This window comes from Bombyx mori, chromosome 5 (genome assembly GCF_030269925.1).
Source record: "Bombyx mori chromosome 5, ASM3026992v2".
Taxonomy (NCBI): domain Eukaryota; kingdom Metazoa; phylum Arthropoda; class Insecta; order Lepidoptera; family Bombycidae; genus Bombyx; species Bombyx mori.
This window is the reverse complement of record NC_085111.1, coordinates 8,384,676-8,410,015: the sequence shown is the minus strand read 5'-3', so window position 1 is coordinate 8,410,015 and position 25,340 is coordinate 8,384,676. Positions and strand designations below refer to the sequence as shown.

The window sequence follows — 25,340 nt, the reverse complement described above, 5'->3', positions numbered from 1 at the left end:
TGAGATCTAAGTTCTAAGGGTCTCGAGTATAGTTTCAACGGCTGCCCCACCCTTCAAACCGAAACGCATTACTGCTTCACGGCAGAAATAGGCAGGGTGGTGGTACCCGCCCGCGCGGACTCGCAAGAGGTCCTACCACCAGTAATTACGCAAATTATAATTTTGCGGGTTTCATTTTTATTACACGATGCTATTCCTTCACCGTGGAAGTCAATCGTGAACGTTTGTTGAGTACGTATTTCATTAGAAAAATTGGTACCCGCCTGAGATTCGAACACTGGTGCATTGCTCAACATGAATGCACCGGACGTCTTACCCGTTAGGCCACGACGACTTAAACGGTAACGGTTTTACCTACCCGTTTTCGGCTTACAAGACGCCCTAACCGCAGTGTATTACTTAAATTTAGAAAATTTGAAGTTGTGATTTTTATTACTCGATCTCATTACTTTACCGCCCGAATCATTCGTGAAAACGTTTAAGATTCGTATTTTCTTAATAGTACCTGTCTGTGAAATTTTAGCCCAGGCAGACTGAAATTGATCAATACCAGTAAATGAAGCCTCTTATCTTTTTATACGACAACTTCAGAAGAAAAAAAGTTAGTGAATAGTTTTCCCAGTAAGCAAACTAATTAATTTTTGGTAAAACAAAACCACAACCACCACAACAATTATGTTGTTTTATTTATTTTGTTCTATGATTGACCAGACGCCTAGTTGTTGTAATGTACTGAAATTAAAACAACTTTGATATAACATGAGCTATATTAAATGACTTAAATTATTTTACATTGTAAAAGTGAGTAAGACTAGAAAGGAAAATGCATTCACTTCATTATTTGATTATTAGTTTAGTAAAACGTATGGTCTTTCATTTTTGACTTAAATCGAAATATTTCTCTTATAAACTATTTAATCATATTTTGGTATTTACAAGGAGCATTAATTACACTATCATACATTAAAACTACCATCTTCAACTGTCACAGCCATTTGCTTGTATATTACAGTACAAAAATATTACACCTTATAAATAAATAATATAATAATATAATCTATGACAAATAACAATAATATTAATGTTGATTTTTCAGAAAATAACAATATTTGCTTCTTGCCTTCTTGAAATTGAAGTAATATTCCTCACCACTTCTATTGTAAGATAAAATTTCATTGCTGCATTTTGCAGTACGCAAAGAATATCGTCTGATTACTACGCCTACAATTTTTTTATACCTATCTTGAAAGTCTGCTACGAAGTCTGGATTACATGAGCTGTCTTCCTTCTCTCTCTTTTTTCCTGTATATTTAATAACAACATATCCGGGATCCACGTTATCAATAAAAGCACAAGGAAAACGTTTTGTGCTGTAATACATATAATGTAACTGTCAGTATAATCTCGGATCCACCCGAGGAAATAGCCCGCAGGAGGAACTATGATACCCATAGTTAACATTCCAAGTCCCACAGCGGCGGGTACTTGTTCTATTCTACAGTTCTCCGATATCGCAATGTTTCTGGCAACGATGATCATGCTCCTTCCAAATCCGTATAAGCAAGACATTACAATGAGGATGTTCAGCTCAGTTTGGTATGCTAATACTGAAATTAAAAAGATTGGCTTATTTGAGAAACTGTGTATTAAATATGTTCCTATTCTAAATTTAGTGTATTATTAAATTTGAAGCGACATTATTTACACGAGGTAACGCTAGTCATGTCACTTTGTTTTCAGGGGTTTATTAATATTTTGAAAATAGTGTATAGTAGTGACTTATTACACTATTTTCAAACCCTGATTAATTTGCAACAATTATATGTAAGATTGTGAAACATTGATTGGTTATTCTAGTAAACGACATTCGGTAATTTGGAGTTAGATAGGAAAACAAAGAAATAATACGAATAGTATTTAGAGTATAGTAAATAGAATTCAGAGGGATGATGAGCCGGTAACTCAAGGAGGATTAACAATTGCACTTTAAATTTATGATATTTTGGATAAAGATACAATAGCTCGAGAAGGCTCAGATCCTCGAGTTTTCTAATAATTGACCGGTTAGCCTATTAGCATTTTAACATTATAATTCATATAAACATACACCACCGGCAATTACATACCCGATCCTGCGGACCGATTTGTAAACAGTCGATTTTTTTTTTTTTTTATTGCCCTTGTAGACGAGCATACAGCCCACCTGATAGTGATTGGTTACCGCCGCCCATGGACTTCAGCAATGCCAGGGGCAGAACCAAGCCGCTGCCTACCAAAATTGCCCTAAACACTTCATTTCCAATCTTCCCGAACCACTAACAGTGCTTTTAGGTACCTCAAGCACCGGTCACTGCTTTCATCGAACCCGTCGCTGGCGACGAAGGGTTCGGCGAGTAAACTAACTCATAGACACAGCTCACTGAGTTTCTCTCCGGATCTTCTTAATGGGTCGCGTTTCCGATCCGATAGTAGATTCTGGGGCGCGCTGCTTTGACTAGGGCTAGTGTTAGTTCCCAGGTTAAGGCCCCGAGAGCTCACCTACTCGATCGGTTACGCTGGCAAAGCCCCTCAAGGCTACTAGCTTAGGGCGCGTACACATAGAACGTCCGATTTACAGGTCCATTTAAACGTATATGCTATTAGCGTTGTATGAGCCAGTTCACACACATGACAGTATTCCAGATCCAGTAAAAAAAACACACACAACTGAAATACTGATCCGTTTTATCGGATCTAAGCCGTGCGAGCACGAGGATGCGCGGGGTGCGGTGTGCTGCACACGGCTGCCATTTGCCGGTTTCATTCCTCAACACAGCACCTCGACAAAATGTTTGCCTTAAAAATTGATGTATCCAATAACACCGGGTCTTCCTTCGACGCAGACGACGATATTACCAATACAACACGACAACGTCCATTTTCGTAGACAGTAGACGATACACCGAAGAACGAAAATACAGTATCGCCGGATCTGTTAAAATCGGTTCTGTAATTGCTATGTGAATATTACCTCCAGTAGCGACGGATCCGTTAAAAAGGATCCTGTAAAATCGAACGTTCTATGTGTACGCAACCTTAGGAAGGAAAAAAAATGTGTGCGTGTACTAGTGTACACACGTAAGAAGTGAAACTTATTTATGGCCTTATTTTTCGAAAAATGATCTACATGCAACTTTCTAGAAATTGGTTAAATAAAGTTAAATTAGATAAAGTTTAAACAAAAGGATTTTATTATTATCATAGACATGAATACAAAAAAGTTAAATTAGATAAAGTTTAAACAAAAGGATTTTATTATCATAGACATGAATACAAAACAGATGGCGCGTAACGGAAAAATGTGACGCGTAACCGAAAAACGTGACGGTAAATTTTTTTCCAACGCCGATAAGGAAGTTTCACTTCAAAAAAAAGAAAAAAAAAGACATACTTTGTCGTACAATAATGAGCCAGACCGACGTCATGATGAGCATCCATCTCGCTTTAATCTTGTATTTATCCTGGAAAGTCGGCAGAACAAGCCTACCGACAATATCAGCGGCTGCAACTGCGGACATGCACGTCGCAGTCTGCTGCATATCCATGTCAGCAACTTTCTGTAAGAGTTGTGTAAAAACAATTCATAAGAATAATCCGTAAATTTAGAGAAAATTACGTGTTACTAATGTAATGAGATTTTAACGTATACAACATGTTCGAGTGTTGTATTATAAATTAGATAGAGCCGGGCTCAAAAAGATAAAAACACACCTATTTGTGAACCCTGCCCATAAATTTTTCGTTAATTTATTACATAGCGTCCAGTGTAATAAAGAATCATATGTCGGTGTGTGTTATTGGTCTAGAATAGTACTACTCAACCTTTATACTTCAAAAGTACTATCATTACTCATGGTAGGACCTCTTGTGAGTCCGCACGGGTAGGTACCACCACCCCGCCTATTTCTGCCGTCTGTGGCAGCCGTTGTAACTATACTTGAGACCTTAGAACTTATATCTGAAGGTGTGCATTTACGTTGTAGATGTCTATGGGCTCCAGTAACCACTTAACACCAGGTGGGCTGTGAGCTCGTCCATTCATCCAAGTAATAAAAAAAAAAATTATACCGTATCAAAAAGTATACGCAATCGCATCAATGCAACTAACTTTAGTTAAAGTGCTCTAAGTCTATTACATACTTATAAACTTAGCGTTCAATGACGTTAAATGTGCCTGCATAAATCTCTGTATGAGCAATTTTATTAATCTAATGTTTCACAAATCAATTTGTTTGTAAGTACTAATGAACCTTTTAGGTCTGTACTGCACCATGCCATTCATAACATTGAGGACTTTTTGGCGGGAACGCGAGGAGTGAAGTTGTGTGATTTGTTTTATTTTGTCTATTTAGTGTTTCTTCGGGTTTAAATGTGTAATAATGGTGGTTTATTAACTGTTTAATATCTGTGAAAGTGCACAAATGTGGGAAAATGAAACAAAGCCGCTGGACGTAACTTCTCGGGATCCTCCAAAAAGTCCACTAAAAAATTTTTAGTAAATGACCACCATTTTACTGAGATTATATTTCATCCCATATCATCTCAATTCATTTCATTTAATTTCATCCCAGTTGATTAGTGTTTCAAATTAATCATCTTCATTTCATTTCACTCCATAATATCACTTTTCATAAAAATATGAATAATATAAATTAAAATAAGACTTGACTTAAAGGTCTCAGTTACGAGGTCATAAAATCTTCTAAAAAAATTATAACATTGAGAGGCTTAGTTAAATTTTTAAATTTAATTTAACGTCATCAATTTTGCGTATGTATTTGGCATTGGATATAATTTGAAATGTCACCCCTCAAATATTATGGTACTGAAAATACAGTTTTTCATTTGGTGTTATCAGGCGTTGCCAGTGCTATTGGCATGAAGAATGACATTTAGTTAATAATAATATTACATTTTGATCTACGACAAATTGATTCTTGACTTATCCAAAGCAAACGGATATGATATCTGAAGTGGCTGCTACTAGAGATAGCGGACTTATAAATATGATAAACCTGTATTAAATTTATAGATGTAATGAATAGCGTCGACAATTTTATAGTTTAGAAAACAATTTATAGGATTTTGTTTCAAAGTTGAATTGAACAATCATAAAATACTTAATTGCGTTTTCTGTAAAATATTTAGAAAACAACATTTAAAGCCTTTATTTTCAATTTTAAATTATTATTTTACACAGTATTATTGAATTACGTAAAATTTTTAAAAAATTAGAATAATTGTGTAATTATGTGAAAAATATGAAATAAAAGTTACATAAAAAAGGTTTTTCTCCATTTAACATATTATTATGTTCTCTGGTAAACTTGGTCTCCAAAAGATCTTATTATAACAATAAAACGGCCGACTGGTGTAGTGGTAACTGACATGGTCACTACACAAGGGGGTCGCGGGTTCGAATCCCGCCAAGGGAACATATTTTTAAGATAAATATAAATGTCTTTTCCAGTGTTATGAATGTATATTAAATATATGTATGTGTATAATAAAAATCTTACATTTATTTCCGTTATCTGGTACCTGTAACACAAGTTCTTTACGAACTTATCACGGGACCAGTTAACGTGGCGTGATTGTATTGTATAAAAAAAAAGCCCTACTAATTGCACCTGTTGTAATCGAAATTTTTGGGTTTTTCACTTTTTCACTTGTTTTACTAAAAGTACCATTTAATTTTACAAGTAGCACCGTATTTGCATGATAATATTACTTGCTAATGAGATCTAGAACAATACTTAAGCTATAAGAATATGCAGCACTTACTAATGTTACTGTATAATCGTTTACATGATACAGGATCGAATTATAGATTAAAATAGTTGGACATTTTGTGAACCTGTATTTCTAATGCAATAAACACTACGAACTCATGTTTTTATTTTATTTTTTATTGCTTAGATGAGTGGACGAGCTCACAGCCCACCTGGTGTTAAGTGGTTACTGGAACCCATAGACATCTACAACGTAAATGCGCCACCCACCTTGAGATATAATTTCTAAGGTCTCAAGTATAGTTACAACGGCTGCCCTACCCTTCAAACCGAAACGCATTACTGCTTCACGGCAGAAATAGGCAGGGTAAGTGGTACTCACCCGCGCGGACTCACAAGACATCCTACCACCAGTAATTACGCAAATTATAATTTTGCGGGTTTGATTTTTATTACACGATGTTATTCCTTCATCGTGGAAGTCAATCGTGAACATTTGTTGAATACGTATTTCATTAGAAAAATTGGTACCCGCCTGAGATTCGAACGCCGGTGCATCGCTCAATACGAATGCACCGGACGTCTTATCCGTTAGGTGACGAAGACTCTAAAATCAGCAATAAAATCAGCAACTCTAAATTCAGCAAACACCAAAACAACTTACTTGCAAGAATGTAGGAAACACCATACTGAAGTTTTGTATAGATGTTACCGAGAGAGCTGTACCAAATATGATGTTCAAGAATCTTGGATTCAACAGCAATGATATGTCGAATAAATCATATATTTTACTTAATAAGCCTTTCCTTTGTGGCGCTACAACAGCGTGGGTAGCGATACCTAGAAAATAAGATTCTAGAATGTAGCCTTTCTGTTTAAAATTTATCATCAAAATCGGACGTATTGCAATGTCAGTCTGTCCTGGTTTTCAGTATTTCATTTGTAACAACGTGACTTGAAAATTTTAATATCAGCTCTCACATTTTTATGATTTCATAACCAAGTGATAAAAGAACACCCTATGATTTTCTTTTGTTCCCCAATCCGTGATAACCATTTTTCTGGAATACTTTTAATAATCGGAAAGTATAATTAAGTTAACCGCTGTACAAAAATTAATCAAAGCCATGAAAAAATAAAGATATCACCATGCGTACATACAAGCACAGATCGTCACATATAGGAAATTTTGATTTTTCATAAACCATAGCCTTTAAGCAGATTCAACAACGTGTTGGGTAGTTTTTGAGTTATTAAACAATTTATCAATTCATTTAAGAGAAAAAAATATATAATTAATAGGTTGGGGAAAAGTTTTTTCGCATTTTTTAAGAAAATTCATAACATTTTTTAATATAGGTTATTTACATTTAACTAAAATATGTAGGTACCATTTTGTTCGATAGCTTTTTACCATCTTTTAAGTAGAGGCATGTTCCCATTGCAATAGAAATTTTGGGGCTTCTGATAAAAATACCGCGACAGCTGGTTTTGGCAGTCTTCTCGTAATGTTAACCTGAAACTGCCTAAAAAATTCTGAAGGAACCGAAACAGGTGGAAATCTGAAGGCGCAAAGTCAGGACTATACGGCGGATGCATTAACACCTCCCAGCCAAGCTCTCTTAATTTTTGCTGAGTGGCTATATATGTGTGAGGTCTAGCGTTATCATAATGAAAAACCACACCCTTTCTGTTGATGAATTCCGGGCGTTTTCTCTCAACTTCTTGCTTTAATCTCATCAGTTGTTCGCAGTAGAGTTCAGAATCGATGGTCCTGCCTGGCGGTAACAACTCATAATGAATAATGCCTTTCTAATCCCACCACACACACAGCATCATCTTGTTGCGAGTTAACCCGGGTTTCGCAACAGTCTGTGAAGCCTGACCGGCCTTTGACCACGACCTTTTTCGCACGTTCTTGTCGTACGTGATCCACTTTTAATCACTAGTTATCAGCTTCTTCAAAAATGGTTCGGTTTACGTCGTAATAAAGAATCACAAATGAGTACACGGTTCATTAGGTTTCTTTCAGTGAGCTCGTGAGGTACCCAAATATCGAGCTTTTTTGTGTACCCAGTTTTTTTCAAATGCACCAAAACTGTTTTGTGGTCAATTCTCAGTTTTTCAGCTACGTTGTAACTACTGATATGCCGATCTTGCTCCACTTTTTAAAAAATGGCATCCATTTTATCCGTAATAAGGCAACCAGAGCGACGTGAAGAAAAATAAATAAAAATCACACATTTTCCCAATTTGAATTTGGAACTATCTTCTTTAAAATTTATACTTTTAATGATACCAAAACTAACCAGATACAAATAGTATAGTCAAAAAGATTTTATTACAAGTTCATACATACTATAATGCGAAAAGACTTTTTCCCAAACCTGTTATTTAATTAGTTTGGTGACTGTCTGCGACTAGACTATCTATTCTAACTACGGAACCATTTCGATCCCGTGTTTAAAAGTATGCTTTTAAATAAATTGTTGTCTATTCCAAAAAATATCTTTCTTTTGTTATTGTCTCTTTAAATTAATTTTAGTTCATAGTTTTTCTTCCAATGCTAATAGGAAAAATGTTATACTAACCATTAACACCACTGCCACTCGTTTTTATGTTACTTAATTCATCATGACTCTGAAATTTTTTGTTACTCCATTCGATTTCTTTTTCTTTTCTATCTACCTCAGGTTCAGTTGCACGTCTATTAGTATTCAGACCATTTATTTCATTAATCATTTTAGAATCCTTCTTTATTACAATATCCTTATGTTTATTTTCTAATAATTGCACATTTTCTTCTATAATGACTTCTTCTTCTACTTTTTTCAGATGCCATTCTACTGGTTGCATCAACAATGTTCCACAAATCTAGTAAAATTAAAAAGTTGCGATATTAATTCTTTAAATGAAATCTAAAACTAGATGAAAGATTATCTTAGTTAAATAAAAATGTAACTTACCCCGTTTAAGCTCAATGAAGATAGAATCAGACATGCGTCTCGGAAACCGTAATTTACCAAGAGATACCTCACTAAGTGAGGCATTAAGGTTTGTCCCACACCTGTGCCTACATTTGCAAGGCCCACCGCTCGGCTCTTCCTGATCTTGAAGTAACTATTTATAGCAACGAATGACGAATTTTGAATGAAGCCAAGCCCTAAGCCTGAAACAATAATAAATTTTATACGGCTCTTTAGTGTCTAGAAAAATGAATATATTTTCCAAAATAATGAAACCTTACCCAATAATATACCATAGGTCATAATCAAATGAACGATGTTCGTTGAAAAACTACTAAAAAATATTCCTAAAGTACAGGAACAGGCACCCGTTACTGCTACAAATCTTGTGGATGTTAATTTAACTATTACACCGGCTATAGGACCTGCCAAATTTGTGACAAACAACATCGTACTGAGTACAATGGCAGATCCTTGTGTGGTGTGACCCATTTCTTCTAAAGCGCCTCCATATAATAAACCGAACAAGGACAGCATCGACTGATTCACAATCTACAAAAATGAAAGTACATAGGAATATATTATTACATTAAATTTAATGGCGAAATAACCTCAAAAATACTATAACTCCAAGACTTTCAACTTATTTTAATTCGATAAAGTTCATTGTAATGTTCTTATATAATATGTTTTTAGGTGGGGTCGACGCAATATGTTTACTTTGTTATTAATCAGGAATCTGAAAGGGTTAAGTTTGGGAACAAAATATCCTACTGTACGAATAAATATTTGAAAATAGTCATAATAATTTGAGGTCAACTGAAATCATAATTATCACATTATCCAATTAAACATATCGCATTGATACGCTTAATTTGACAATTGCTTGTTGTTGGAATTTTAGTGGATGAAAATTAGTTTTAATTAGTTTGATTATGTTTGGCGTTTTATAAAGAACTAAAAATAAAATATTGTATATTTCCGCACAACCATACTTATAATTACAGTACCTATGGTATTAAAGATTCAATCATAAAAAGATATATTTTTAAGTATATTCAGTTTTGTTTCTAGAAATGTTTTATGTTTATCTATTACGTAAGTTTTTGTATGTTGTTTTCGTGTTTTAGCAAATACAATAATCTATATACTCGTAGATAAAAAATGGCGTCTCATAACGTAATTTACTACAATAACATCGACCTCCGGGTTAAGTGTCTATCTTAGACAGATAAGATAGAAATAAACTATAAAATATATACCTAGTCCAGCCATAAGTTCTGTTAAAATGAAAATGCATTTTTTATTAATGAAGTAATGTCATATTATTAAAATTTATACCTACACAATATTTATTAAAGACTCAGCAAAAAAAAATCTGTTCTAAATGTCCACCTTTGGCTTTTATACAGGCCTTTAATCTGTTTGGCCACGAATCTAGGGATTTACGCACTGTTTCAAAGGGAAATTTCGCCTCTGCATTCTCCAAAGATTTTATTTTAATACTCAATGTTACCGTGTGGTTTAGAGCAGGCCTTTAAAACTGACTATAATTTGAAGTCTAAAGGGTTGAGGTCTGGACTAGATGTGGACCAGTCTTCAGCTCTTATAAAGTCCGGAACGTTGGTTTCAAGCCAAGCTTGGGTAATTCATGCCTTGTGACCAGGTGCAGAGTCCTGTTGGAAAGTGCATGGTTTATTTAAAAAAAGTGTATTGCTGTGATGTTTCATAATATGATCCAGGACTGTATCTTGATACACTTTGGTTAAAGTTTTCACTCATTTTTCACAAAAATGTTGTTTTGTGACTCCTTGATAAGACCCGCCACACCAAATCATCACTGACCCAGGATGATGACCACGTTGTACCTTTCCGACTACTTGAGTATCTTCTTTAGAACTGTGAGCGTACACTTTATCATTTTGCTCATTGTAGTGTTCTTCAATCGTGAAAAATTTTTCATTGGTCAAGAGGATATTTCTGTGCCTTCCACCTGCGTATCGCGATTTGATCAATCCACTCTCTTTAATTGTAAAGATTGATTTAGGGCATGTCCGAGCTTCAGGTTTTGTTTTATAATACGCGACAGAGTCCTAGCGGGAATCTTCATTTCTCGCTATGAGATTTTTTGCTTCCTAATGGGACGAATTCTGGCTTTAACAGCATTAACGACCTTTGTATGTAGTTCTAAGAGTACGCGGCCGCTTCGATTTTTTCTGGTCTTCGACAGACGAAGTGTTGTATCTGTTGATAGTACGATATCCGAACATACGGCTGATACCAAGCTTTTGAAGTGTCTGGATGACCGACGGTTCCATACCCACTTTGTACAATGCGATTACCGCAATCCTATTTTCTTTAACACCCCATTCCATATTATAATTTGATAATGAACACGAAAAAATATGTGAAATGGAGCAAAATCGAAAGAGTTCCAAATTCAAAATAATTAAAAAGTAAAAAAAATGAAAAGTTTTTATGTAACAGTGTTTATGGCCAGACTAGTTATATATGTACATACTATTTGTGAATATTTTTCTAGTTCATGATCGTTCATGTGCCGAGTGTTAATTACTGTGTTTACGCTTCGCGGCCTTGAACCTGAAGATGTAGTCAAGGGCAAATCTTCTTTCTAATTCTTACTGAAACTACTAGTATTTAAGACTCAATTACTTCAATTGTTCAATAAATCAAGTCACAGACATGATATACTATAATATTTTCTAAAATGTATATAAAAAATGATACTCCAATTATTATTCTTGAGGATTCCAATCTGCTTCACAGTTTTAGGATACCGTTCCCGATCTCCAGAATGTCAGGAAATTTATTTTTTTATAGCTTATTTGGGTGGAAGAGCCCACGGCCCACCTGATGTTAAGTGGTTACCGGAACCCATAGACGTCTACAACGTAAATGCCGCCACCTACCGGGAATTCTTAGTTCTCCGTTTTTACAGTACAATGGCTGCCCCTCCTTCAAACTGAAACGCATTATTGCTTCACGGCAGAGGCAGGGCGGTGGTACCCCCCGTGCGGACTCACGAGAAGTCCTACTACCAGTAATTACGCAAATTTGCGGGTTCGATTTTGATTACACGATGTTATTCCTTTACGAAGAAAATCGTGAAAAATTGCTTAGTATGTTTTTCATTAGAAAAATTGGTACCTACTTGCCTGCGGGATTCGAACACCGTTGCATCGCAAGATACGAATGCACCGGATGTCTTATTCTTTAGGCCACGACGACTTTAAAAGTATTAAGGTTTAAGTAATTGTGGCCGCTTAACGTAGAAGTTAGACGTTTGATAGATCAATCTACAAATTTAGAAGTTTATTGAAGGACTAGCCGTACTCGCCCGCTTCGCTGGGCATTTAAAATTAACATTATTATTTATTGTCACTATTATTAGGGAGTCCAACACTCAAATAAATATTAGCCTATCCATTAAGTACATGTATTTTCTATATGGATACCAAGTTTCAAGTCAATCGGATGGATGGTTCAGTAGTTATAACGGAATATCCGTATAAAACCACTGTAGATTTATATATTAGTAAAGATGCAATCCCTTGAATTAGTTGCATCTTTTAATATGGGTTTCGAAAAATTAAATATCCAGTGTAGATTTAAAATATTTTAAATGCGTTGATCTGCAGCATGCAAGGCAGCAGAAATGCATTGCAGCTGAATTAACGTAAACGCATTAAATTATTCATTATATATTTCTGACACGGCGAATCATATACGTCATAAAAATAAATAATAGCTTATAAAACTAACAAAATACGCTTTTATAGAAAATCCAACTAAAAATAGAAAATAAATTTTAATAAATTTGAATTAAAAATAGTGTAAAAAAAAATGATTTTATTGTAACAAAGCGTGGAAAAAATCATTTTTTCTTACACTATTTTTAATTCAAATTTACTAAAATTTATTTTCAATTTTTTATTTGGATTTTCTATAAAAGCGTATTTTGTTAGTTTTTTTAAACTATTATTTATTTTCCATTTTTTAGTTGAATTTAAAAATTTTTTTTTTTTTTTAAATGTTGAATTGTCTTCGGTCCATAATAAGTATACCAAATTTCGAGTTAATCTGACGTTTTTAAGGGGGTCAAAATCATGTTCAAAGATTCCGTTACATACATACGTCTGAAGCTAATAAAAGCGTATTAAAATGATATTTTTTCATTTCGTAACGTGATTATAAATGACTAAATATTGTGTAAATATTTTCAACACGCATGTGTTTTGATTTCATATCGATAATAAAAGTCTGCTTCAGAAGTACATACACTCAAATCACTTATCAAAACTGATAATCTTGGCTTTCATTAATATGACATCACTATAGACTGTCGTGTTCAATAAATAGCATCGTAAAAACATTTATTAATTATGTATATTTTAATATGCGAATTTAGCTATTATCTCTTGAAACATACGGACGTCTAGCATCGCTTTGTGAGGTTCACGCTTTGGAAACGTGGATGTGTTGTTCGCAATATTTTTTTGGTTCATTGTTTCAACCAACAATTTTAATCTAACTCGGGCTAACACATTTTTGATTATTTAAAATGAATGAGTGATAATTACGTTACGTTACGATTATGATGTTACGTTATAATACTCATTGCAAAAATTCATATTTAAAAAAATAGTAATCTAATATTAAAAAATAAATAAATAATAATTTCATATTGAAAAAAAAAAAAGAAAGACATGCCCGCTGAGTTTCTTGCCAATTCTTCTCAGGACGGAGGCTAATTCTTGTGAATTGGCGGTAGTTCTTTTGACGTTCAACAAGTATGTACTTTCATTTATGTTGAATAAAAAATTTTTGATTTGATTTCATTTGATTTTAGCAAAAAACTTCAGACACCTCGTCAGATGTTCGTTGCAGTACACTATACTAAATTTAGAGGTTGTAACGTATGATTGAGCGTGACTTTAATAAATCTCGAACAATCCCCAAAAAGTCTGGGCTCACCAGGCTCAAAGTAGTTACCGGAGCCTATAGTCATCAACAGCGTAAATACCGCTAACCACCTCGAGACATGAGTTCTAAGTCTCAATTTATTAGTACGACTGTTCTAAGCTGAACCGCATTACTCCACGGCAGATATAAGCAGGGCGGTAGTAATTACCCGTGCGGGCTCATTTACTACTCTACTCCTGGGAAAATATAAGCTAGCAGTATTTTCATCTAAAATAGTTAAACTTTTTGAAATTCAACTTCTAATTTCAATTTTTTTAAAGTATGAAGACGCGTAGAATATCTTTTAAGAAAACATCACAAAGTAAGCGGTGATTATACGTTCATATAATGCTTATATTTATTGAGCACTTCATAATGTGACTCATGAACAATGCATTACTGTAAAATTAGGTCAATTGATCGGTACATTGTAAACAATCTAGATAATCATTTTTTTTTGCGCATGTTTTTACTTGAAAATTGTTTCGAATAATAAGTAGTTTAATGGTTTTGACTTTGACCATTCAATTTCTTCTCGTCCGTATATTAAAAGATTAGGGTTAACCGGAGAACGGACAACGGCGTTCTCCATATGCATACTGCGATCGCCAACTGGCATTTATTAGTAGTAAAGCGCTCAGTGAATCCGCACTGATGTGTACTGTCCCTCGACATCCTGCCGACTTCTAACGCCAAGTAATGATTCCTTACATAGGTCAGTAGGACAAGCCTCATGCAACAAATATAAGATTTCGACTCCATGTCTCATGGTGGGTGGCGGCATTCAGCAAGCGGCAAGATTATTACTGGTGGTAGGACCTCTTGTGAGTCCGCGCGGGTAGGTACCACCACCCCGCCTATTTCTGCCGTGAAGCAGTAATACGTTTCGGTTTGAAAGATGGGGCAGCCGTTGTAACTATACTTGGGACCTTTGAGACCTTAGAATTTATGTCTCAAGATGTGTGGCGCATTTACGTTGTAGATGTCTATGGACTCCAGTAACCACTACCACTCGTGGGCTGTGAGCTCGTCCACCCATCTAAGTATTAAAAAAAAGGTCATAAACTCGTCTGACCCCAAAAAAAAGTATTAAAAATTGCAACTTACATTAGACATTGCTGTTCCGATTAAAACCATCCATCCCCAACCTCCATCCGGTGGTATTAGCTTCACGACCTTTTTAGTCCTCTGCATTGGTACTAAAGCAATTTTTTCAGTCGACATTTTTGAACTCTGATCCATAACGGTTTGGTTTTCTTTTTATAAATTATTGAACATTATTTAGTACGACCTGAAATAGAAAATTGGTATTAAATGTATATGTATAGATTCATAATTCAGTTGTCCTGTGTTTAATTTTAGAATTTGTATCAGTAAGTTTATTGGTAGGATCTCTTGTGAGTCCGCAAGGGTAGATACCACCACCCTGCCTATTTCTGCCGTGAAGCAGTAATGCGTTTCGGTTTGAAGGGTGGGGCAGCCGTTTTAACTATTCTTAGACCTTAGAACTTATATCTCAAGGTGAGTGGCGCATTTACGTTGTAAATGTCTTTGGGCTCCAGTAACCACTTAACATCAAGTAGGCTGTGAGCTCGTCCACCCATTTAAGCAATAAAAACAATTAAAAAAAAACTTTTTTTTTAATTATAAAACTTCCAGCTATTTGGCATACATACTGCGCTTTTGCGCCACCATCCAATCTATTTTTGCCCCAAAGCAGTTTTGCGTTCCATTTTGACACAATAGAATTGACACTTAAACCTCATAGCGATACAATGTATTTGAACTGTGTTTTCTGTACCTTGCTCTGACCATACAAATTCTAGAAATTACATTTTAGCGTGAAAGCGTTAATGCGAAGATAAAAAAACAACATTGCGTTGTCATGTAGTTACAATACGTACTATTATTGTTTCTTATTATTTTATTGAGAATGAGCTATGTTAAAACGTGTATTTTATTACGAAATTTATAACTTGGATACCTACTATTTTTAAATTAAAAGATATATTTATAATCCGAATTTTATTTCGAATCGAATGTTATAAGAATCACGAAGATTTAGAGCGATGCTGCACTCAGTTCACATCAGGGAAGTCCTTAAAAAATCGTAGCATTTGTCGTAAATACGTAATTTTATGAGTTGGGTGTGTCACTTAATTGCGAACACTGAAAGTTCAACATTTGTAACCTCTTATCTTAAACGATTCATGTCATCGGAATTCCCCATTATACCAGACTAAGAATAAATGACAAGTTGTATAATTTCGCAAATCAAAATGATTTTTGTACAATGCAGTCTGTTATAATTATTATCTATATATATAACTAGCGACCCGCCCTCGCTTCGCTTCGGAAACATTAAAACACACATGAAACCAAAAAAATAAAATAAAAAATAAATAAAAAAAGTAGCCTATGTTCATTAGGGACAATGTCGGCTTCTAATGGAAAAAGAATTTTTCAAATCGGTCCAGTAGTTTCGGAGCCTATTCGAAACAAACAAACAAACAAATCTTTCCTCTTTATAATATTATATTATACATAGTATAGAAAATGAATTGCTGTTCGTTAGTCTCGCTAAAACTCGGGAACGGCTGGACCGATTTAGCTAATTTTGGTCTTGAATTATTTGTGGAAGTCCAGAGTAGGTAGTCAGTAGTCAATAAATTTGAAAATGCTCGGAATTAAATAAAAATAACAATTTTGTTTTCCCTTTGATGTGTCCCCAGTCGGACGGATTCTTTTTGTTTGTTTTAAGTTTATTTTACACAAAAGTTTAGGTATTTTATTTATCGATTGAGGCACTACGAAGTCTGCCGGGTTAGCTAGTTTTAAATTATATATCTCAACAGCAACACGTATCCATATAACATTGATTTTGTATTATTTGTACTAGAAATACAAAACTATCATTTTTGTATTACAATCCCATGTAGAAATGCACCCATGACAATATTCTCTATGCCATTTTTGTTGACCGTTCAGATTGTCTTAGTCATTAAGTTCATCCATATACTGTTTGATTACAAAGCTTAATAAATAAATATGGTTATTTTAGATTGTAGAACATAAGCGGTTATACAAAGGCACATTTCTTGCTTAGTTCATAAAAAAAGTATTACCATAGATTATGGAATACTTGCGATATGAGATTTGAAAAAAACATAATTGATCATATTTTTATTAATTTAAATTGACTAATCTTTTTAAATACAATTAAAATATCGAATTTGGAACGGACAGCTTATATTGAGGATGTTTATGTTACATTAATAAGTGACTAGTGAGCTCAAAAACGTTATATTCGTTAGCATTAGTAACGCGAGGTTTGCGAAAATCTTCTATCAAACGTTGTTGATAGTTAGGTATCTGTGTATTGATAGCAATATCAGCGGTCAAAGACCGGTTGCCACATGGACCGTTACATAGTAATACACGTATTAATATAAGCATTATGACATAAATTGTGTGACGTTGAAAATAAATAAGGAAATAATGATAATTTCAAATAGGCTTATACTGCGATAATTCCTCGACCTCGACACAACAAAAAAAACGTCATTACTGATTATCTATTAGATCTTCGAGATGCTTCGAGAGAACTTAGGTTTAAGTGTCGATTCTTCAGCTTGACTGATAAAAGATGTCAAGACAAGGGAACATGTCTTGTTGAACAGCCGTTCTACTATATACGTACGCGTTCGTGAACATGTCTTAGCTGCATAGAGATTTGCTTAGAAAATATCGAAATCCACATCCAAAATCCACTTAAGCCCTGGTCACAACACTCAAGCAAACCAACCTTTGTTATCCAGCTATGCAAGACTCAGCACTTTTTCAGCATTTAAATGAAACAGTGAAACAAACGAAAACATGAAAATAAATGGTTGTCAAAATCATAAAATTTAAAGCATTCGTGATCTAGCTATATCAAGTATGATAAGTGATCGCATAGTCACGATTGTCACATATTATATCACTGATGGTATGATATGTCTTCAGGATTCTTCAGGAAGATTAGATTTAACGAAAAAAAATATGAGTGTATTGTGTTGATTCCGTACAGTAATATAATTAATTGGTCTCACTAATCAATATTATATTTGAGCACTTGGCTAGCCTCAGTCCGATTCTACTAATGTTAACGTAGTGCATGCCTACATAGTTCTGGGTACCTTAGCAATTACAGCTCTAACAAACATGACAGCGTTGTGCTTATGTCAATCGTATATTTACGGGCATTATCGTCCTGTCGATTTTTATTGTGAATGAGGTATTTACTCCTGGCCCAGAGGCCTTTCCAGTTTCACAAGGACAGGTAGGCGAGTAAGGGCTGTGCTAGGAGGGATCTGTCGATTTCATTAACGAAGTAATCAATTACACTTTGAATACTGGGACAATCGTAAAAAAGGGTGCGTGTTCTTATGTACGCGCTTAAGAAGTTATACTTTATTTTTAATAAAATTATTTCTTTTTTTTATATTAAATAATTAATAATAAATATTTAACGTTAATAATTTAATAATATTTAATATGAATTATATTAAATAATAATTTTATCATTTATATTACTAAAAAATGAATGCTAATAACACTTTTCTTTACGAGTGTACATGCGCGAAAGTTCACCTGCGGCTATATTCAGACTCGCCAAGTTACGTCGGTCGTATTGTAATGAGCGATTTAGTGGGCAACTTCATTCTGTTAATTTTGTGTCACGGTGCGCGCGCATCGTAAAATTTCACTCTCATCAATTTTTCATAACGCGCCTAAAGAAGTATAACTTCAATAAGCACATTCCGATTTCGGCATCACATACTAAAGTGGCTTGCGGATTTTGCGTTGTCTGTAGGCTCCGGATAAATTCTATAACAGATGAGCCGTTACCTCATTTGCGTATTACAGAAATGATCTTTCTCCGTTAGGCAACGGGTGCTCAGACGTGTACTAAGGTATCATCTTCTATAAACTTACTGGTGGTAGGACCCCTTGCAAGTCCGTGCGGGTGGGTACCACCACCCTGCCTATTTCTGCCGTGAAGCAGTAATGCGTTTCGTTTTGAAAGGCGGGGAAGCCGTTGTAACTATACTTCAGACCTTAGAACTTATATCTCAGGGTGGGTGACGCATTTGCGTTGTAGATGTCTATGGGCTCTAGAGTAGCCACTTAACTCCAGATGGGCTGTGAGTTCGTCCAACCATATAAGCCATAAAAGACAAAAAAAAATTATGATTTATATTTCGTTGCACGTAATACACTATTTTTAAGTCTCTTCATTTGACATGAGTTTTCATCTTGACTATAAGAGAACCCCAGCTTTAAGGTAAGCGTTAACAATGTTTTCTATTATAGTTGGGACCCCACGCTCTTTTTACAATAAAATCATTTTTTCTTACACTATTTTTAATTCAAATTTATTAAAATTTATTTTCTATTATTTATTTTTACTTCTGTACCCAGTTATTCTTGATATCTGCGATGTGCTTTTTCACTCTAACCGAAATATATCAAAAAAACTGTCCTGTACAGGAACGTCCCATAGTCATTATAAACACCAGGATTCTGCAGAGGTATGCTTAGGACTTAGGTAATGGTTCAGCTTCTAGTGTGAAGAATAAAATTTATCAACGCCCAAACATTATGAGAATCTTCTCTGTAACTTGTGTTATATACGATGGGAGCATTGGAGGAAGATGTATCTTGAAATAATAATTTATTAGTACTATTCAATAGCGTGAGGGAGCCAAAGCCAAAACAGTTGGATTATTAATTCAATGTGAGCAAAAATTATTGTCGTCACAGCATTTCAGCATTTTGCAGTTGCGTGCAATCTAAAGAAAGGTAGCGAAGACTCATTGACTGCGGTCGTCACCTGATCGGTTGGTATTTGATTATGTTACATTACAGTGAAAAATAAATAATAGTTTAAAAAAACTAACAAAATACGTTTTTATAGAAAATCCAACTAAAAAACAGAAAATAAATTTTAATAAATTTGAATTAAAAATAGTGTAAGAAAAAATGATTTTATTGTAAAAAAGCGTGGTCATAATGCTAATGAATCATTCTGTGATCTTTACGGATGATATGGCCAGCTATAAAAGTGCATGAATAGTACATAAAAAACTAACGCCATCCATTATAAATTATTAATCGTATATTACTAATTATTAGCTACATTGTTTTGGTATGTGGAAATCTAAATGGTGTGCTTATTGTGTTATTTAGAAGTAAATTTTGTCGAGTTAGCTATATAATAAAAAAACGTGTGCCACGTATCATTTTGTGAGTGGTTTTACTAGCTCTGACACTACTAGCTTTTGCCCGCGACTTCGTCCGCGTGAAATAGTTACTTTGGGATAACGCTAAATTTTACCCGCGACTTCATTTACATAGAAGTTGAAAATATTTTTGAATAATAGAACGTAAAGGAGCTATTTAAGGTACCAAAATTACGCTTTTTGACCGACTTCAAAAATAAAATATTTAAGAGGAGTGCATGCGGCAGAGATGCGAATGTTGAGATGGATGTGTGGAGTGACAAGAATGGATAAGATAAAGAATGAGTATATCAGAAGTGTGAAAGTGGCCCCGGTAAGCAACAAATTAAGGAGCGGACGGCTATCGTGGTATGGACATGCGATGCGTAGAGAGAAGATGCATGTGACTAGGAGATGTATGGAAATGGTAGTGCAAGGTAGAGAGGGAAGAGGTCGACCGAAGAAGACATGGATGCAGTGCGTGAATGACGATATGAGAGAGAGAGGAGTGAGTGTAGAGATGACGGCTGATAGAAGAGAATGGAAGAGAAAAATTAGCTGTGCCGACCTCACCTAGTGGGATAAGGTGGAGAAAAAAAAGAAGAAGAAGACCGACTTCAAAACAGGAAGTTATCAATTCGATCACAATTTTTTTATCTAATAGCTTGGGAAAAAGGTTCTTCGCATTTTTTAAGAAAATTCACAACATTTTTTAATAGTTCATTTTTACATTTAACTAAAGTATGTAGGTACCATTTTGTTCGATAACTTTTTGCCTTTTTGTAGGCAGGGACATGATCCCATTGCTATATAAATGTTGGGGCTTCTGATCAAAATACTGCGACAATTGGTTTTGGCAGTCCTCTCATGATGTTAACCTGAAACTGCCTAAAGAATTCTGAAGAGAACAGATGGAAATCTGAAGGTACAAGGTCAGAACTATACGGCGGATGCATTAACAACTCCCAGCCAAGCTCTCTTAATTTTTGCTGAGTGGCTAAATATGTGCGAGGTCTAGCGTTATCATGATGAAAAACTACACCCCTTCGGTTGATTAATTACGGCCGCATTCTCTCAACTTCTAGCTTTAATCTTATTAGTTGTTTGCAGTAGAGTTCAGAACCAATGGTTCTGCCTGGTGGTACAGCTTATATAGCTTATAATGAATAATGCCCTTCCAATCCCACCACACACACAGCATCACCTTGTTGCGAGTTAGCCCGGGTTTTGCCACAGAAAAATAAATAAAAATCACACATTTTCCTAATTTGAATTTGGAATTATCTTCTTTAAAATTTAAACTTTTAATGAAACCAAAACCAGCCAGATAGATACTATTTGTATTGTATAGCCAAAGATATTTTATTACAAATTCATACATAGTATAATGCGAAAAGACTTTTCCCCAACCTATTATAATATAATAAAAGGCTATATGTATAACATAACTCTAAGACCAATACGAGCGGAGCACTAATAAATAATGTTTTAAAATCGTTTTCTTTCCATTTTGAGACCTTTTGCTGCGTGCGCTATGGAAATGTATGTACTTATATTATATATTTATATTATAAGCCTTCCTCAATAAATGGGCTATCAAACACTGAAATATTTTTTGAAATCTGACCAGTAGTTCCTGAGATTAGCGCGTTCAACCAAGCAAACAAACTCTTTAGCTCTATTATATTAGTATATAGATTTTATTCCTCCATCGCGGCCATCATTCGATAGCACGTCTTCGGTTAGGTTAGTGGACTATTAGCTATGTGGTGGGACCTAGATTAGCATCACCCCATCTCTTGCCGTTGATATGGTAAAAGGCGGGAATGCGACTAATCGAAGGAGAGGCATCAGCGATATTTTCGTATTTTACCATTGTATTTGACTGTGTTTTTTCAAACGTCGAATTTTTCAATTTATTGAACACATCAAATTTCAATTCATTCCACTTTATGATGAAAATCTAGTCAACCATTGTAAGTACAATATTTATTTAAATATTTTCGATCTAAATTAGTTTATTTAGTCTAGAGGTCGGGGAAAAAAACACTAAAACGAAATACGAATCCATATAAAAACGTCCATAAAATCTATTTTTGCAAAAACATATTCCGAGAAATTTTAGTTCCCATTTGCGCGCTGAAATTACAAGTTCACGTACATTCATCAACGTATCTATATAATATTAATACGTGAAGCAAAAACTTTGTATCCTTTTTTACGAAAATTGCGCGGACGGAGGAGTATGAAATTTTCCACACTTATAGAGAATATAGAGAAGAAGTGCACAATGCTAATATTTTTTTAAAATAATGTATAAAAGATACATTAAACCAATAAAGAAAACATTACACACACTACATACCATGTATTTGACGCACACACGCATGCATACTATTTATTGTCAAATTTTTGTTCTTGGCGTCTGTGGTCAAATTTAAAATTGATTAAATATTGTTTGTCTTTATTAATATTTTTTTATAGAGTAGCCTTGGCGAGATTTGTGATTATAGAAGTATAAAATATAATTATAATAGTGTACAAACTTACAATTCCAATTAATTATAGTCGAATTTCGATTACTGCGGGAGTTACTCTAGTACTCGTAAAAATGTACAATACCTACATTGTACAACGTATAGTATTTATAGTGACACATAAAGCAGACGTTGGTGATGATCAGCTATTAACCGTTGGGTAATTACCGAGTAATATATATTATGCTGCAGGCAGTAATAAATGTTTGCATTCTCTTGCACATTTATAATAAATTCCTTAATCCTTTTGTGGGTTCATTGTATTTGCTGTTTTTATTAATCTTTGATCGGACTTTGCGTAAATACGTCTTTAGATATAGATTTAATGTTCCTGATAATTTTTATAATCATTACCTCATTTTCACGCATTACGAGTAAATAGATTACGAAATTAATTGATTAATTAATAACTGACAAATTGAATTGAATTTTGTAAATATTCACACTTGAATTGAATTCATAATGATACAAGACTTTGTCTGATGAACAACTAAATATTATTTAAAAAAAAAAAAACCAAACTGTGTTTTACGTGTGTATAAAGCCCGGAAATTGATATTTGAATTAATAATTCAGGAAGTTTATGTTTTTTTTTATTTTTTTTATTGCTTAGATGAGTGGACGAGCTCACAGCCAACCTGGTGGTAAGTGGTTACTAGAGCCCATAGACATCTACAACGTAGACGCGCCACCCACCCTGAGATACAAGTTCTAAAGTCTCAGTATAGTTACAATGGCTACTCCACCCTTCAAACCGAAACGCATTACTGCTTCACGGCAGAAATAGGCAGGGTACCTATCCGCGCGGACTCACAAGTGGTCCTACCACCAGTAAAAGTAAAAAAAGTAGTTTCATATGTTACATTCCCAGAAAACTTGTATCGGGACGCGTGTCCCTACTACCGTAGTTTGAACGCTGGGATCAAAGTTAAGGCCCCGAACACCGAATTTCAGGTTTCAATGACGGCAAGTTAAGTCACATTGTAAAGGAGTCCTCATCAATTTTCTCCCTATAATTCTCCCTTCTCAATGTGCTTAGTTATGCTGATGTGTTCTAGGAACATACCACTCCTTCTAATGTAATGACTGTTGCTTAATTGTTTCGTGAATAAATCAACATGATGCTATCTCCAGGTTACCTATGAAATGGTTTAGTATTCCCATTAAATCAATCCGATGTAGGAATTGCTTCGTACAATAAAATCAAACCTAAAAAATAATTGAATTTGCCTGATGCTATGTATTATGAGGTTACACATACTGGACATTAGTAGGAACATACTGTCTTGCCTATTTCTGTTTCGAATACTTTACAAGCGACTTCAAGAGTTCAACAGTATTATAAAAATAATTTGAGACATTGACCTCACGTGACACAACGAGAGGCCGCAGTCATACTGAATTTTAGGGCTTATCTTAACTGGCCATGAGTTTGTTTGATCATTTATAATAAATAATTACAATTGTGTTAATCTTTATCATGTAATGTTTCCTAAAAAAATAATTTCAATACTTTGATAAAAAAACTCATTTAGTGGTAATTTTTACACATTCTTTATAATACTGAATTATAGTTGGAATCTATTTTATTGTATTACCTAAATTCTCTATAGCGAAAATAATGCTTCTCAGGCAAATTTACGTAGGTATCTCTAGTTCTTTGATCGGTTTACAGGTTAAGCTGCCTAATGGATTTAACAAAAGACGTGTCGTTAAATACCATTTACCGTTTTGACACAACGTATGCAAGTATGTACATGTAAAGTACGCAGTGTTCTGTTTTGTATAACTACATATTTGTTTAATACTCGACATTTTGTTTAAATAGCGCTTTTATTGTAGACTATCTGACCCGGCAGACTTCGTAGTGCCTCTATCGATAAATAAAAGACCTAAACTTTTATATAAAATAAACTTAAAACAAACAAATGGAATACGTCCGACGGGGGACACATCAAAGGAAAAACAAAATTGTTATTTTTATTTAATTCCGAGCATTTTCATATTTATCTAAACCTTTTAAGCCGTCTCAGGACTTTCACAAATAATTCATGACCAAAATTAGCCAAATCGGTCCAGCCGTTCTCGAGTTTTGGCTAGACTAACGAACAGCAATTCATTTTTATATATATAGATAGATGAAACTGAATTATTTGAATAATATAAACGAATAGATTTTAGCCTTACCTAACGAGTCACGTGCGATTCACGGTTCTATATGACATCGTGTGTTCAAGCTCTCCTGTGCATGCGGTCGAGGCAGCCACCCGTGTCACTGACTCATCGAGTATTCTAATAACAAACGTCCGTACCCTACGACTGCACAAACATCAATGAATATCGACAATATAATATATCACTTCGTCAGCTCCGATAACATATTGTTTTGATCGCACCTTTACCCCCATGTCCTTGTATCGGGAGTGTAATAAACGCGAGCCCTAAGTAACATTGCAAGATTGGTCAATGAACTTTTCTTTTACGACTTAACTGTTCCAATGCGGATTGATGGCCTGGTAAAACTTGTTACATATTTAGTGCTTGCGCACTAGTAGCAAGTTGCGATGGTCATGTTTGACGATTCAATACTAGGTACATATTTTGTAGTTAATTCTTCTGAGCCACGAAATGTACGATTTTATGAAGTAGCAATGTAATGCAAATGTAGCATCGAAATGATAGTACAATTAGTTACTAAAAGAGATAAATGAAGTACTCTATCGGGTACTTCAGAGATTTCGGTTCGAAAAAATACAGATTACTAACCAGACAAGCTTAAAATTGCCAGACATTTTTTTTCTTACAAAGTAACTGAGCAAA

The 25,340-nt window shown here is 34.5% G+C and overlaps 1 protein-coding gene across 1 annotated transcript; it reads right to left on the bottom strand.

Moving 5' to 3' along the window:
• Positions 1 to 748: 748 nt before the first annotated feature.
• Positions 749 to 25,340, bottom strand: LOC101741498 (monocarboxylate transporter 5). The gene is made up of 8 exons (XM_004930185.4): positions 24,708 to 25,340; positions 14,828 to 15,011; positions 9,019 to 9,289; positions 8,738 to 8,940; positions 8,363 to 8,645; positions 6,436 to 6,611; positions 3,431 to 3,596; positions 749 to 1,607 (listed from the first exon to the last, which is right to left on the bottom strand). Exons 2-8 carry the CDS (start codon positions 14,960 to 14,962, stop codon positions 1,255 to 1,257), a joined length of 1,587 nt encoding a protein of 528 aa, XP_004930242.1. The 5' UTR covers positions 14,963 to 15,011; positions 24,708 to 25,340; the 3' UTR covers positions 749 to 1,254.